A 14672-nucleotide genomic window follows, 5' to 3' on the forward strand; every position below is an offset into this window, starting at 1 on the left:
TTCTTCCAGGCAGTTGATGTTTATTTTACTGCTGTTGTCACGCCCTATTAAACGATCACTCAATGAAACTTCCACAACTTGTGGGATATAGATATTTGGTATTTTAAATATCTGGCTGAAAATAATTATTAACAAAGTGTCTATTATTGCTGGGGTCATATATCGTGCTATGAATAATGTTGAGGCTTAAAATGCACTTGGCAATACAAATTGGTAATAATTGCTTTTCTTCTGGTAAAACTGTAATACCGTAAACTGGGGCTACTTGCACACGTTTTCAGCGCATTTCCCAATGTAACTTTGTATTGTAACTTTACAACTTTGCAAAAATTACATTGTACCGACCTATGGCTGGTATAAAAGTTGGAAGAATGCAGCCATTGGTCCCAAAAAAAATTTGTTTGTGGGGTGTACAAATTGCCCCAACCATGGGGCATTCTAAAGCATATTCTGTGCATGGTACCCATTAATCGTATGAAAAAAAACCTATAACAAGGGCCACCGTTACAACCAATTAAAAATCAATATTTTTAAAGAAAAAATAATATGTTGTCAAAATATATGAAACTTAAAAACAAATTCTGTACCTATAAATGCTTAGAAATATTAATAAGAAAAAAATTTATCTAGCAAAACTTTGGTAAAATAAGGCACATTCTTTGAAAAAATCACAAGTGTAACAAAAACAAAACATTGGCTAATTATTATTGCCAACTAGGAAGTCCTTGTCGGCGTCACTGTCACCATTTGCATTCAAAATAAGGGTCTTTGCTGTCTTTATTACAGGGTCCACAAATCCAAGCTCGACACTTTGTGCATTGTATCCAATCAATTGCGCCTCTGTAGTCTTTCCAATTAATCTTGCAGATACCACACTGGGAGTTATTAGTCTTCCTTTCTCTCTTGCTTTTCCTGGTAGGGAGTTGATGCTAGATGAAGAGGGTCCTGGTTCTTCGGCTGTAGTTCGAAATTCCTCAGGAACTATTAGAGGATTTTCAAAAATATTAGGGTCTGTAACAGTGCGAGACGCATCACTTCCAGGTTCGACTTTTTCCCCTTTTGCGTTTTTTCTCAACCCCTGTTCCACGGTGCTCTTTCAACAAATCAACCAAGCTGTTGTCTAAGACTCTTTCGATGTCTGCATCTTCTAGTTCACCAGGAATGCGCTTCAAAACTTCGTCGGGATTTGCAGGATGCAAATCAGTTGCTCTAAATCCTGATTTGAGATTCTCTGCTACATTTTGACTTACCCGTTTCCACAATCTGTCCAGTTGGCACGGAAATTGTTCTTTCAGCCTTGGAACCGCGTCTCCCTTCTCCACTGATCGAGAATCTCTCTCCATTTTCTTTTCATAGGCGCATATACGGCCACATCAAGGGGCTGCATTAAATGCGTGGCATTCGCTGGGAAGGGAGTTATGTAGATGTTATTTGTACCACATGCCTCTATCACCTGTGGTGAAAAGTGGCTTGCTAGGTTGTCACCAACGAGAATTATCTGGTGGATTCGACGTGAGGCAGGAAAAGCTGGAAGAACCACATTTCGAATAAGTTCATGTCGAACCATCCGCTCGCACTGCTCGCATATTTTGTTCCTCGTGGTCCACCTTGCGTCCAGTTGTCATAAAGATACAAAGCTTTAAATACAACCATTGGTGGGAAAAGGTCTCCATTGGCATTTCCACAAACCATTAAACTGATCGTAGCCCGGGAATGCTCCTGAACTATTTCCACTCTCTTCGTGTTCCTTGGCACTACCACCTTCCTGGACCAAGGATCATCTGTAACGTTGGTTTCATCATAGTTATACAAATTTGAGCTTTTCACTTTTCTAATTGCTAAGTCAATATTATTAAAGAAATTTAAAACTTCATTACGATCCACTGATGCTCTGGATCTCTTTATGTTTGAAGCCATTCTAACGCTTAAATGGTTTCTTTTTATAAATAGTTGTAAGAAATCAGGTCTAGGGAGGTTATTTTTGTACGTCACGAATATCAACTTTTGTGGGAGGAAATCCCCAATTTGCTACAACAAAACCTTTGGACGACCAACTGATTTCGAGTGTGCACCAAGAAGTCTTCGACCTAACGTAGTCCGTTCTACTTTGGAAGTTTCGGCTGCTAATTTCCTCGACATACCCGCATTTACTGCATCTACCTCTTGGCGCAAGGCGTTCTCTGAGTAATTCCGTTTTTTCATAGTTTTTTTGTACGTACGAACCATTTTTATACTTTATTTACCTGTAACAACAGAAAGCCGGCGATAAAACACAAAAGTAAAAGTAAACAAAAATACACGTGGTGTGCAAGTTACCCCGGGGTGGGCAAGTAGCCCCACATTACGGTATCTAATGTACCACTAAGGTCTATATTTGGATATTATACACTTTTTTTTCTCATATACGTTTTTGACATATTCCAGGTAATCAATCATAAATTCAGATCCTATGCAGATGATAAAGAGGTTTTGAATTATTTTGACCCCAATGAACCCAGTGAGGATCTTAAATCTATAAATTATTACTCAACTGAACATAAGTTAAAGATAAATCCTGACAAAATGGAGGTACTGGTATTTTGCACATAAAAACAGAATCTATTTAATTTTACTTTTAAAGATGGCGGCTCGCCGCCATTTTGAAATTTTTCAAAATGGTCTAGGGACCAAAAAGTAGTATTTAGGTTGCTAGTGATGTGTGCCAAATTTCAAATTTTTATATAAACGCATTCGATAGATAAGAGGGGGAGGGGGACAATTAAAGGCCTATAGGACCCATAATAGGTCAATTCTACATATTAATTCTATTTAGTAAATAAATCTGTTAAATGAACGAAAAATTGATAGTCAATTTAATGAATAAATTTATCAAGAATTGCAAAAAAGTCATACAAATTTAATAAATATATTTTAAAAGCAGAATTTAATTGCGTTTTAATGAATAAATCTGCTAATTGAGAACAAATTTAGGTAATTATATAAATATTTTTAACAAATAAAATAATGCATATAATTAATTACAAGTAAACAGTTTTAGGGAATAAATCTGCTAAATTATTTGTCGTCAATTTAATGAATTAATACGAACAAAAATGTGGGAGAGAAAATGTTTTTTGGTTTGAGACCTTAAATGTAATTTAAGAAATAAATGCGCCAAAAGAAAAAATGAATTATTATTTATTTGACGAAAAGTCTCAATGAATAAATATGCAAAATATATTTAAATAAAAAAAAACTGAAGAATTACTTTGTAATTTTTAGCAGCAGAAAAATAAACACTCTTGAAATTTAACGAATAAATTCTTTAAAAAATATTAGCTCATATAAATTTAATAAATAATTTTTAAAAACAGAATTTATTTTCGTAAATTTGAACATACAAAAGGAAAAAATGTGATATGATTATGAATAGCCTTAATAAAAATTTGCAAAATCTATTAATTTAAGAAAATTTAAAATTGAATATATTTAAATATGCAATTGTATTTAACGAATAAATCTTGAAAGAACATTTAAAGAAATTTCATTTTTTAATTATTAAATCAGGAAATGACAGCACTAGACCCCATGAAGCTTTAAAGGGTTGGAACTTTTTTGAAGAGTCACACAAAGTAATATTTTCTTTCTTCCATGCACTGACGAACGTCACATAACTGTTTGTCAATTGAACGATCAATCACTGAAACTTCCACAATTTTTGGGATATATCCTTAAATGTCCTCTTTGGTTTTAGTACCAGTATATGGCTGAAAGATGGCCAAATAGTGCAAACTATACCGAAAGAGGGCAACCCCAACAAACGCGCCATGGGCCATCGGTTCTTCGTGGATGGTGTGGGAAATTTGTACATCGAAAATATCCGAATTGAAGATGACGGAAAATGGCAGTGCGAAGCCGAAGATGCTTTCGGGTTTGTCGTGCAGGGAAAACCGATTTTGCTCACCGTTTTAGGTAAGTGTTTTCAGATTGCGTCAATGCCTTGTATTGGTTGTGTCAAAAAAGCAGTTTTATTAATAATTAAGTGATTTTGGATTAAAGTAGCTGAAAACGAGAACCAGGGTGTTCCAGCGAAAACGACAAGGGAATTTTCGGTGTGAAAAACATTGTTTTGCTCAAAAACGTTTTATTATATGTTAGGAGGGGGACAATTTTTAATGAGTAAGGCACTCTTATGACACTAACCCCAGTTAATTACATAATTCCCCTAGCATTCTTTCTGCCAAGGCCTCATACTAACATCCTGTTGAAATCGCCACTATATACAATATGCGCTATATTTAATCGGATCTGTCACATGTGCGATATAAATTTCTCTCCGGTTCATGTGATTGTCGATATCTTGGTGGATCATTACTCTTGGGATTAAGACCCATGTGTTTAAGTTATAGTTAGTAGGTATATTGCAGTTAATTTAATTTAATTTTGTTGAATATGTGATTATCTTGTTAAACTTTTATAATTGGGTTTTTATATCATATTAATAGTTATTTGTTCTAATTCTTTGGATAACTTTTGAGAATGTGACTTTACTTTACTCTTTTTCTTTTCTTTTTATTCTTTTAGGTTTGTTTGTGTGTGTTTTTTTTTAACTATATTTTTCATTGTTTTGCAACTGTTTCCTGTTATTGGGCAAGTTGCCTGTTGGAAATAAAGGCTTATTATTATTATTATTATTATAATTAAAAAAAAAGCAAGGAATTATTGCTTACTACCAGTAGATATATAAGAAATAAAATGCGTTTATTAAATTAGACCAATTTATTAAGTGCTCCAATTGAGCCCCGCCTACCTCCATACAAGACATTATCATCTGACACTCATTTATGATCCTTTGGCAAGAGTCTTCCAGGGTTTCTGGTTCGGTAGCGTAGCTCTTAAATGCCCCTATAAAAAAAATCAAGTGGCGTCAAATCAGGCGACCTAGCTGGCCGTTCCATAAAGAGTTCCGTCCTTCCAATCTAACGAACAGGAAATATCGCATCAAGATATTTCCTCTCGCTCAACAACAGAATGTAAATAAATAAAATTAAAAATAATTAAGAAAAAAAGTTTGACATTTTCTAGTACTCCAGATTTGACACTCATTTATGATCCTTTGGCGTGAGTCTTCCAGGGTTTCCGGTTGGGTAGCGTAGCTTTTAAACGCCCCTATAAAAAAAATCGAGTGGCGTCAAATCAGGCGACCTAGCTGGCCATTCCATAAAGAGGCCTAACGAACAGGAAATATCTTATCAAGATATTGTCTCTCGCTTAACAACAGAATGTAAATAAATAAAATAAAAAAAGCAATAATAATAAATAGAGGGTTTTTTGACATGGAATCAAACCCTGGGGCGTATATCTGATACCAATTTTAAACCCTCGTAAGTGAACCTTATATTAATTTTTTACGTTTTTTTCTGCGTCTTTTATTCCGAACTATTTCCTTGTAGTATCCCCTGATGATGGACACCACTGTCTCCGAAATGCCGGGAATTTTAAAAAATTGAATGTTTAATAAATAAGTGGAGGAAGACCGCAGGATTTTCATTTTCCCTCTTTCTATATCTGTTTAAGCTTAAATTGTGGTATATTATCAGCAGCGATTCTCCTAAAAATCAACGTTTTTGTTTAATTTTCAGAGGCAAAAGTTTGTCACGCTTTTTTAGTTAATGCATATTAACAACTTCGATATACGCGTTGCCCCATTTACCGAAATAATGTGTGCATCGGTTCGGATTGAAACAGGCCGTTTGAGATGAATAGGCCCACTGTTCGGTTTATATGGGTAATTAGGCCCTTTTGAGCAACGTTAAAGCTATATTGCGTTAATTTACACCACGAGGAGGGTGTAAGTGCAGCTTATCCGTAATTTTATGCGAATAACGATAATAATAAAAAAAAAGTTAACCGGATTGCACGCGAAGCATATTTCATCCCTAACAACTGCCGGCATAAAACAAAATAACCGTTCGGCAAAGTCGTTTCGAAAATTCGCCAGATTATACGCTGTGAATACTTATGTACACTTGATGCACACTTAGGTAGTTAGAGTTTTCCTCGAGAGCGGGCGCAATATGAATTATGTAGGGGCACCCGAAGTGCATAAATATAAGGAAATATTCTTTCTTTCCGCATAGAAAATGTGTCGGGGATCGTTTTGTATTCGAATTTACGAGGCCCATTATTAACCCCTCTCACCACCCCCCTCTGAAAACCGAAAAATGATCCGAAACAATAGAGGGAAGTTTTTTCCAATCCGGACCGGATAATTACAGAAATTCCGGGACGGGTCCGGTTCATTTGAAACGTCTAAACCAGAATGATTTCTCCCTCGTTTGCTGAAAAGCTGCGTTTTCATTGGGGGATGGAAAAAAAAATCCGAAGCGAACTGCTGCGGATTTCTTTTGTCTCAGTCGGGGTTTTGTTTAACTAGCGAATTGACAGGACATTGTTTCATTTCGAGAGCTATTTTTCGGACGCTACTGTGTTCAATTGAACGGTTACAAGTGGCACTAAAAAAGAGTTTTTTAAAAAAAAAACAGTGATTTTTTAAGCAGCGTCGACGCTAGCAAAAATTTAATTACACCGTTGGTTCAGTCGGATAAAATTAGCTGAAAAAGGGTGTCATGTCTATGGGCTTTTTATGAAAATTCTTTATGTGTGCTTTTAGTTTATTTATTTATTCTTGATCCTTTAAGATAGTTTTTCCATATTTCCATCAATATTTGTTTTTCTTTCAGGCAATTAGACTAAATTCGGATTTTTTTTCAAGAATTTGATGTAATTTTTGTCTTTATAAAATATCGAATTAACAAAATAAAAATTGTTATATATTCCTCATAAAAAGACAATCAAAAAAATATTATGAAAAAAATTTCTATTTCCCATAGAAGAGACATGACAAATTAAAAAAGTGTAATTTCCATAAGAACACCTGCATTACAGAAATTGAAAGGGGTACACCCATGATTTTTCTTTAAAAATGACCTTTTAATTTTTTATAAGAAATCTATGGGTCTGAGAAAAATATTGTTTCTATCAAAGTTGTTTGGAATCACGTACGCTATCGTAAGATATAAAAATTATTATTTTATTTTCCATACAGTGGGAGAAAATCAAGAAAAACCTCTAATCAAAAAAATTTAATTTTCTCGGAATGTATGGGAAATTTTATATTTTTTATTTTTGCAGTAGATGCCTTTTTCAAATTTGAAATAAAAAGTGTTTTACAAATTTTTTCTAAAAACAAGCAGGAAATAAATTATTCGCATTTTTTGGTGTTTGGCCCAAACTGGCTGGAAAATGTGAAAATTTTGAAAAGTTGGCCGAATCAAAAAAATAATTTCCTGTGCATTGCTTATCAGAAGATAATTAAAAAACTCTTATGTCACAATTCTCTATTTCCCATAGGAAAGCCATGAAAAGTTAAAAAGTGAAATTTCCATAGGAACACCTGCATAGGGTTACACCCGTGATTTTTCTTTAAAAATTACATTTTAATTTTTTACAAAAAATCTGTGATTCTGAAAAAAATATTGTTTTTATAAAAATTGTTTGGAATAATAAGGGCTATATTAAGAAAAAGAGATTATAATCTTATTTTCTATACAATGGGAGAAAATCAAGAAAAACCTCTAATCAAAAAAATTTCATTTTCTCGGAATGTATGGGAAATTTCATATTTTTTATTTTTGCAGTAGATGCCTTTTTTAAGCATAAAATAAAAAGTATTTTACAGTTTTTTTTCCAAAAACGAGCAGCAAACAAATTATTGGCATTTTTTGGTGTTTGGCCCAAACTGGCTGGAAAATTTGAAAATTTAGAAAAGTTGGCTGAATCAAAAAAAAATTTTCCTGTGCATTGCTTATAAGAAGATAATCAAAAAACTCCTATGTCACAATTTCCCATAGGAAAGCCATGAAAAATTAAAAAGTGAAATTTCCATAGGAACACCTTCAAGGGTTTACTACCAGTGATTTTTCTTTAAAAATTACATTTTAATTTTTTACAAAAAATCTGTAGGTCTGAAAAAATATTGCTTATATAAAAATTGTTTGGAATAATAAGGGCTATCTTAAGAAAGAGAGATTATAATTTTATTTTCCATACAGTGGGAGAAAATCAAGAAAAACCTCTAATCAAAAAAAATTAATTTTCTCGGAATGTATGGGAAATTTCATATTTTTTATTTTTGCAGTAGATGCCATTTTCAATCTTGAAATAAAAAGTATTTTACAATTTTTTTTGGAAAACGAGCAGGAAATAAATTATTGGCATTTTTTCAATTTTTGGCCCAAACTGGCTGGAAAATGTGAAAATTTTGAAAAGTTGGCCGAATCAAAAAAAAAATTTCCTGTGTATTGCTTATCAGAAGATAATCAAAAAACTCTCATGTCACAATTCTCTATTTCCCATAGGAAAGCCATGAAAAATTAAAAAGTGAAATTTCGATAGGAATTACCTGCAAGGGTTACATCCGTGATTTTTCTTTAAAAATTACATTTTAATTTTTTATTAAAAATCTGTGAGTCTGAAAAAAATATTGTTTATATAAAAATTGTTTGGAATATTAAGGGCTATCTTAAGAAAGAGAGATTATAATTTTATTTTCCACGCAGTGGGAGAAAATTAGGAAAAACCTCTAATCAAAAAAAATTAATTTTCTCGGAGTGTATGGGAAATTTCATATTTTTTATTTTTGCAGTAGATGCCTTTTTCAAATTTGAAATAAAAAGTGTTTTACAAATTTTTTCCAAAAACAAGCAGGAAATAAATTATTCGCATTTTTTGGTGTTTGGCCCAAACTGGCTGGAAAATTTGAGAATTTTGAAAAGTTGGCCGAATCAAAAAAATAATTTCCTGTGCATTGCTTATAAGAAGATAATCAAAAAACTCTTATGTCATAATTCCCTATTTCCCATAGGAAAGCCATGAAAAATTAAAAAGTGAAATTTCCATAGGAACACCTGCAAGGGTTACACCCGTGATTTTTCTTTAAAAATTACATTTTAATTTTTTACTAAAAATCTGTGAGTCTGAAAAAAATATTGTTTATATAAAAATTGTTTGGAATATTAAGGGCTATCTTAAGAAAGAGAGATTATAATTTTATTTTCCACACAGTGGGAGAAAATTAGGAAAAACCTCTAATCAAAAAAAAATAATTTTCTCGGAGTGTATGGGAAATTTCATATTTTTTATTTTTGCAATAGATGCATTTTTTAAGCATAAAATAAAAAGTATTTTACATTTTTTTTCAAAAAACGAGCAGGAAATAAATTATTGGCATATTTCGGTTTTTGGCCCAAACTGGCTGGAAAATTTGAGAATTTTGAAAAGTTGGCCAAATCAAAAAAACAATTTCCTGTGCATTGCTTATCAGAAGATAATCAAAAAACTCTTATGTCACAATTCTCTATTTCCCATAGGAAAGCCATGAAAAATTAAAAAGTGAAATTTCCATAGGAACACCTGCAAGGGTTTATACCCGTGATTTTTCTTTAAAAATTGCATTTTCATTTTTTACAAAAAACCTGTTAGTCTGAAAAAAATATTGTTTAAATAAAAAATGTTTAGAATAATAAGGGCTATCTTAACAAAAAAAGATTATAATTTTATTTTGCATACAGTGGGAGAAAATCAAGAAAAACCTTTAATCAAAAAAATTTAATTTTCTCAGAATGTATGGGAAATTTCATATTTTTTATTTTTGCAATAGGTGCCTTTTTTAAGCATAAAATAAAGAGTATTTTACAATTTTCTTCGAAAAACAAACAGGAAATAAATCATTGGCATTTTTTCGATTTTTGGCCCAAACTGGCTGGAAAATGTGAAAATTTAAAAAAGTTGGGCAAATCAAAAAAAAATTTTCCTGTGCATTGCTTATCAGAATATGATCAAAAAACTCTTATGTCACAATTCTGTATTTCCTATAGGAAAGCCATGAAAAATTAAAAAGTGAAATTTCCATAGGAACACCTGCATAGGGTTACACCCGTGATTTTTCTTTAAAAATTACATTTTAATTTTTTACAAAAAATCTGTGAGTCTGAAAAAAATATTGTTTATATAAAAATTGTTTAGAATAATAAGGGCTATTTTAAGAAAAAGAGTTTATAATTTTATTTTTCACACAGTGGGAGAAAATCAAGAAAAACCTCTAACCGGGAATTTTGAAAATTTTGAATAGTTGGCCGAATTAAAAAAAAAATTTCCTGTGCATTGCTTATAAAAAGGTAATCAAAAAACTCCTATGTCACAATTTCCTATTTCCCATAGGAAAGCCATGAAAAATTAAAAAGTGAAATTTCCACAGGAACACCTGCAAGGGTTTATACCCGTGATTTTTCTTTAAAAATTGCATTTTCATTTTTTACAAAAAACCTGTTAGTCTGAAAAAAATATTGTTTAAATAAAAAATGTTTAGAATAATAAGGGCTATCTTAAGAAAAAAAGATTATAATTTTATTTTGCATACAGTGGGAGAAAATCAAGAAAAACCTTTAATCAAAAAAATTTAATTTTCTCAGAATGTATGGGAAATTTCATATTTTTTATTTTTGCAATAGATGCCTTTTTTAGGCATAAAATAAAAAGTATTTTACAATTTTTTTCGAAAATCGAGAGGGTAATAAATAATTGGTGTTTTTCGGTTTTTGACCAAAACTGGCCGGGAAATTTGAACATTTTGAAAAGTTGGTCGAATCGAAATTTTTTTTTGGTGTGTATTGCTCCTAAGAAGACAATCAAAAAACTCTCATGTTACAATTCTGTATTTCCCATAGGAAAGCTAAGAAACATGAAAAAGTGTAATTTTGATAAGAACACCTGCATTAGATCAAAATTATTTTTTTTATTGATTTTTTGAGAGAAAAAAAGGTTAAATAAAAGTCATTCAGAATAATAAGACCTATACCTACAAAAGGCAGTTTTAATAATATTCTCCATTACAATGAAAGAAAATCATGAAAAACCATAACTTTCGGATAGGCATTAATGGTAACAAGAATCCTGTTTTATTATTGGCTTTTTAAGGCAAAAATAGCCGTATATCAAAGTATTTTGTTCCAATTTTTATGAAGTTTTTATTTTCATAAGATTTTTACGTAAAAAAAAATTAAAATAAACCCATTGACGTAGCGAAACGCCATAAAAGTCGCAATACACAAATGAATAGCCCCGACAGTAATTAAAAAAAAAAGAAGCGAAAGCCCCGAAGATAAATCGGGCTTCGGTGCATACTAGTTATGGCGCAGTCCCCCGGTAGGTTATTATTTATTGCGCCGGATTGCCATGACGCTTTCTAACTGGAAATAAATTTCCAGAGCTAAATATAATAATTAAAAAAAAAACAATTAGTTCGTGCATAACCTCCTTAATCACTCGACCTAATTGCGGCAAAAAAAGGTGCCCGAAAAAAGCCACCTCACCCCGCATTTCCACATTGTTTACACGAGTTCGCCCGCAAAAAGGGGAGGAAACGCGAAAGGGGGGTAGCTGAAAGCCGACAAGCACATCCTGATATTATTGCTGAAAGCTCTCCTGTTACTTTGCGGCATCCGGTTCTCAGTGTATGTGTGTGCGCTTTCCTCAGCTTTTAGCTGAAAACGCTGGATATAATACCGTTGTTTTTGGATTGCACGTCAAATATCGCCGGGTATTATCTCGGCTGCTGTTTATTTTACAGGAATCAGAAGTGGGATGACGTAGGGGGAGCTCGGTTTTAAGTGATTGTTTCTTGCCGCTGTTTGCCTTTTAGTGTTATTACTGCTTAGCTCCGCCACCACCATCAGCGAGTGTGTTTTTTTAAGCGCTACCGACTTGAACAAATTCAGGACGTTCTCGGTTAGTTTTACACCTGAAGATGGCCCAATTCTGAAACAGTATTCAAGCAGCGACACTTTTCCTACCAATTTGATGATGACGTGAAGTAAAATTGAAACGATCGTTTCCGGGCCTTTTGCCTCCTCACGAAGTTGTCCTGGGGTATTTTCCGGTAGGGTAAGGGGGGGGTGGAAATGTAAACAGGGCCATAGGCCGTCACCTGTGACTGTTGCAAAACTTTCTGCTCTACGGAGCGGGAAAAAACGTCGGCCGGAGGGCGAAAACCGTGAAATCACCGGGAGTTTGAGGTGCCGTTATCGACTTCTTAAACTTACTAAAATGCAGTTTTACGGGACGGTAAGTTTGTTGTGCTCAAAACAAACAAGGCGACAACAAGGAGGGAAAGTTGAGAAAGTGGCAAATGGTCAGGAGAAACAATAAGTAAATTGAACTTTATTTTGAATGACAAAAAGGAGAAACAGAAAAAGTGTGTGATAATCAGTGATCGTGCAGTTTGCCCAAGATAAGGAGGGCCAGTACACGGATCTCCGTAACCGTGAGACATAGAAAGAAAGTTGGTTGAATGGGAAGAATTTAACGCTTATGGGTGCTGAATAACATGCCGCTTTAAGACATAAAAAATCCGGAGATATCCGAAAAAAACGAATTTTCAAAAAAAAAATTCTGCTTGATACAAAAGATTTTTGAAAATAAATTGCACTTTCTCATAGCCACATTTTTCCCTCTTTAAGATGCCGTTATTAAATTTTAGATCCGACGTTTCGTCTTCGGGCCACCATCATCAACTTTTTTTTTTCAAATACGTACTTGGTTTTCGAATATCAAATGAAGAGTCGGCTCGAACAACGTTGTAACTGTTCTATTTTGGCGCGGAAATTTAACTGTCATGTGTTTGCAATGTTTCTATAGTTTGCTTGATGAAAAAATGTAACTGTATTGTTTTTACTGTGCAGACTATATACTTAAGAGTTTATCATTTTGTTGGAAAAGTTAGTACCTACATATTTAGCATTATAATTTTTTTAATGTCCTTATGTAATTCATAATATTACTAGTACCATATCAATTTTCATCATCGTTTCATTATTGCCTTCATATAGACATCTTCTCTTGCTTTTCAGAATGTTGTATGCCGCTGTAAAAGGGGATGTTTTGCTGCAAAGCTAGAAGGCAATAAAGGTACGATTTTGTCAAAATTCAGAAGTCTTACTTATAATGAACAATCCTAATTTCTCGCATACCAATGTATTAAGATACGTGAACCGATAAGGCCAAAAGTAAAAAATCAACCAAATCCATGTATGTATCCAATATTTACCTCTTGAGCAAGATAAGATACGAGTTTGCCAAAAAACTGTCACAGATACCCTTAGAGTAACACCCCGAAGAATACAAATGTTAGAAAAATTGAAGAACAATATTGACATTAAAGATTTCCGAGGACGTCATGCCAATCGGCCACATGCTATTCCAGGAAACGTCAAAGAGTTGATCAGGGAATATATTTCGTCTTTTCCTAAACAGGAAAGCTACTACTCACGATGAAAAACTCATACAGAGTTCCTGTCCGAAGATCTCAACTTAAAAATAATGTATAAGCTCTTTTGTGAAAAATATCCAGAGCATAAGAATATATCAATCAGGATATACAATGATACATTTTCGAAACTGAATCTAAAATTTGGATTACCTCGTTCTGATACATTCACATTTTGTGACAAGCGTTATATTAAGTTATGTGCTGCCAATACTGAGAAAGAAAGACAGAAAATCACACAAGACATGCAAATTTATCAGATGCGTGCTAAAGCAGGGTATGCACAAATCAATGAAGGTACACAGCTGGCAAAAAGCAATACATCTAATATTTTTGTTCTATTCGCAACAGGTCTTATTCTGTCCCACTTTACATCACTCCAGCGTATTTTACCAACGCCAGTTGTCGAATTATAATTTAGATATACATGATGCGACATCTAACGATGCGTTTATGATGCTGTGGAATGAAACAGTAGCAAAACGAGGATCCATAGAAATTTCATCTTGTTTACTGAGGTGCGTAAAAGAACATTTCCATCCATTGCAAACAGGCGAAAGAAAGCAGCTAATAATATAGTCGGATAGATGTGTGGGGCAGAACAATAACTTTAAAACTTTTGGCGGATCAAAAATATTTCACAGAAGTGCATCAAAAATTTTTGTCAGCTGGACACAGCTTCCTGCCCTGCGATAGGGACTTTTCTTTAATAGAAAAAAAGAAAAAAACTGCGAAGGTTTTCGTGCCATTTGAGTGGGTGCCAACGCATTGGAAAGCAAGCCTTTTTATATCTTGTGCATGCAAAGGGAAGATTTCAAAGATTTGAGAGATTTGGAAAAAGCTCTTTACAAAAATTCCAAATTTAAACTTACGGAATCACTATGGAATAAAATTAGTTCGGAAGACCCAAATGCATTGTTTACAAGAGAGACTCATAACGTTCTTCGACCCTAGAAACATATTACCATCGTGAAAAATATTGCAAAATATAAGGCTACTACTTTACCTTTTTCCAGCATAGCAAATTTGCCGTTGGCATATGATAGACCAATACCTATTTCGGCTGCTAAAAAAGGTAATTTAATATATTTGTGTGAGTATATGAATCCAGTTTATCATCCTTTTTACGAAAATTTGTTAACAGAATGAGTATTATTTTCTCTTACATGTTTACATTTACAACATAATATACTATCAGCCTACTTTTAGTATTAAGATTATTAATGTATTTTTTGTTCTACTGTCATTTTTTCTATATTATAGATATTGAAGTAGGATACAGTATAGATTTAGTTATTAGTCTTACAGT

General features: G+C 33.1%; 1 protein-coding gene across 5 annotated transcripts in view; it reads left to right on the forward strand.

Moving 5' to 3' along the window:
• The window catches only part of LOC126747289 (hemicentin-2), a 242879-nt gene that overhangs the window by 140320 nt on the left and 87887 nt on the right, over window positions 1–14672 (forward strand). For all 5 annotated transcript variants that reach the window (XM_050455825.1, XM_050455826.1, XM_050455827.1 and 2 more), the window contains one exon: window positions 3734–3951. In XM_050455825.1, coding sequence (XP_050311782.1) covers window positions 3734–3951 — 218 coding nt within the window. The remainder of the gene's footprint in view (window positions 1–3733; window positions 3952–14672) is intronic.

This window comes from Anthonomus grandis, chromosome 19 (genome assembly GCF_022605725.1).
Source record: "Anthonomus grandis grandis chromosome 19, icAntGran1.3, whole genome shotgun sequence".
In the NCBI taxonomy this organism is placed as follows: domain Eukaryota; kingdom Metazoa; phylum Arthropoda; class Insecta; order Coleoptera; family Curculionidae; genus Anthonomus; species Anthonomus grandis.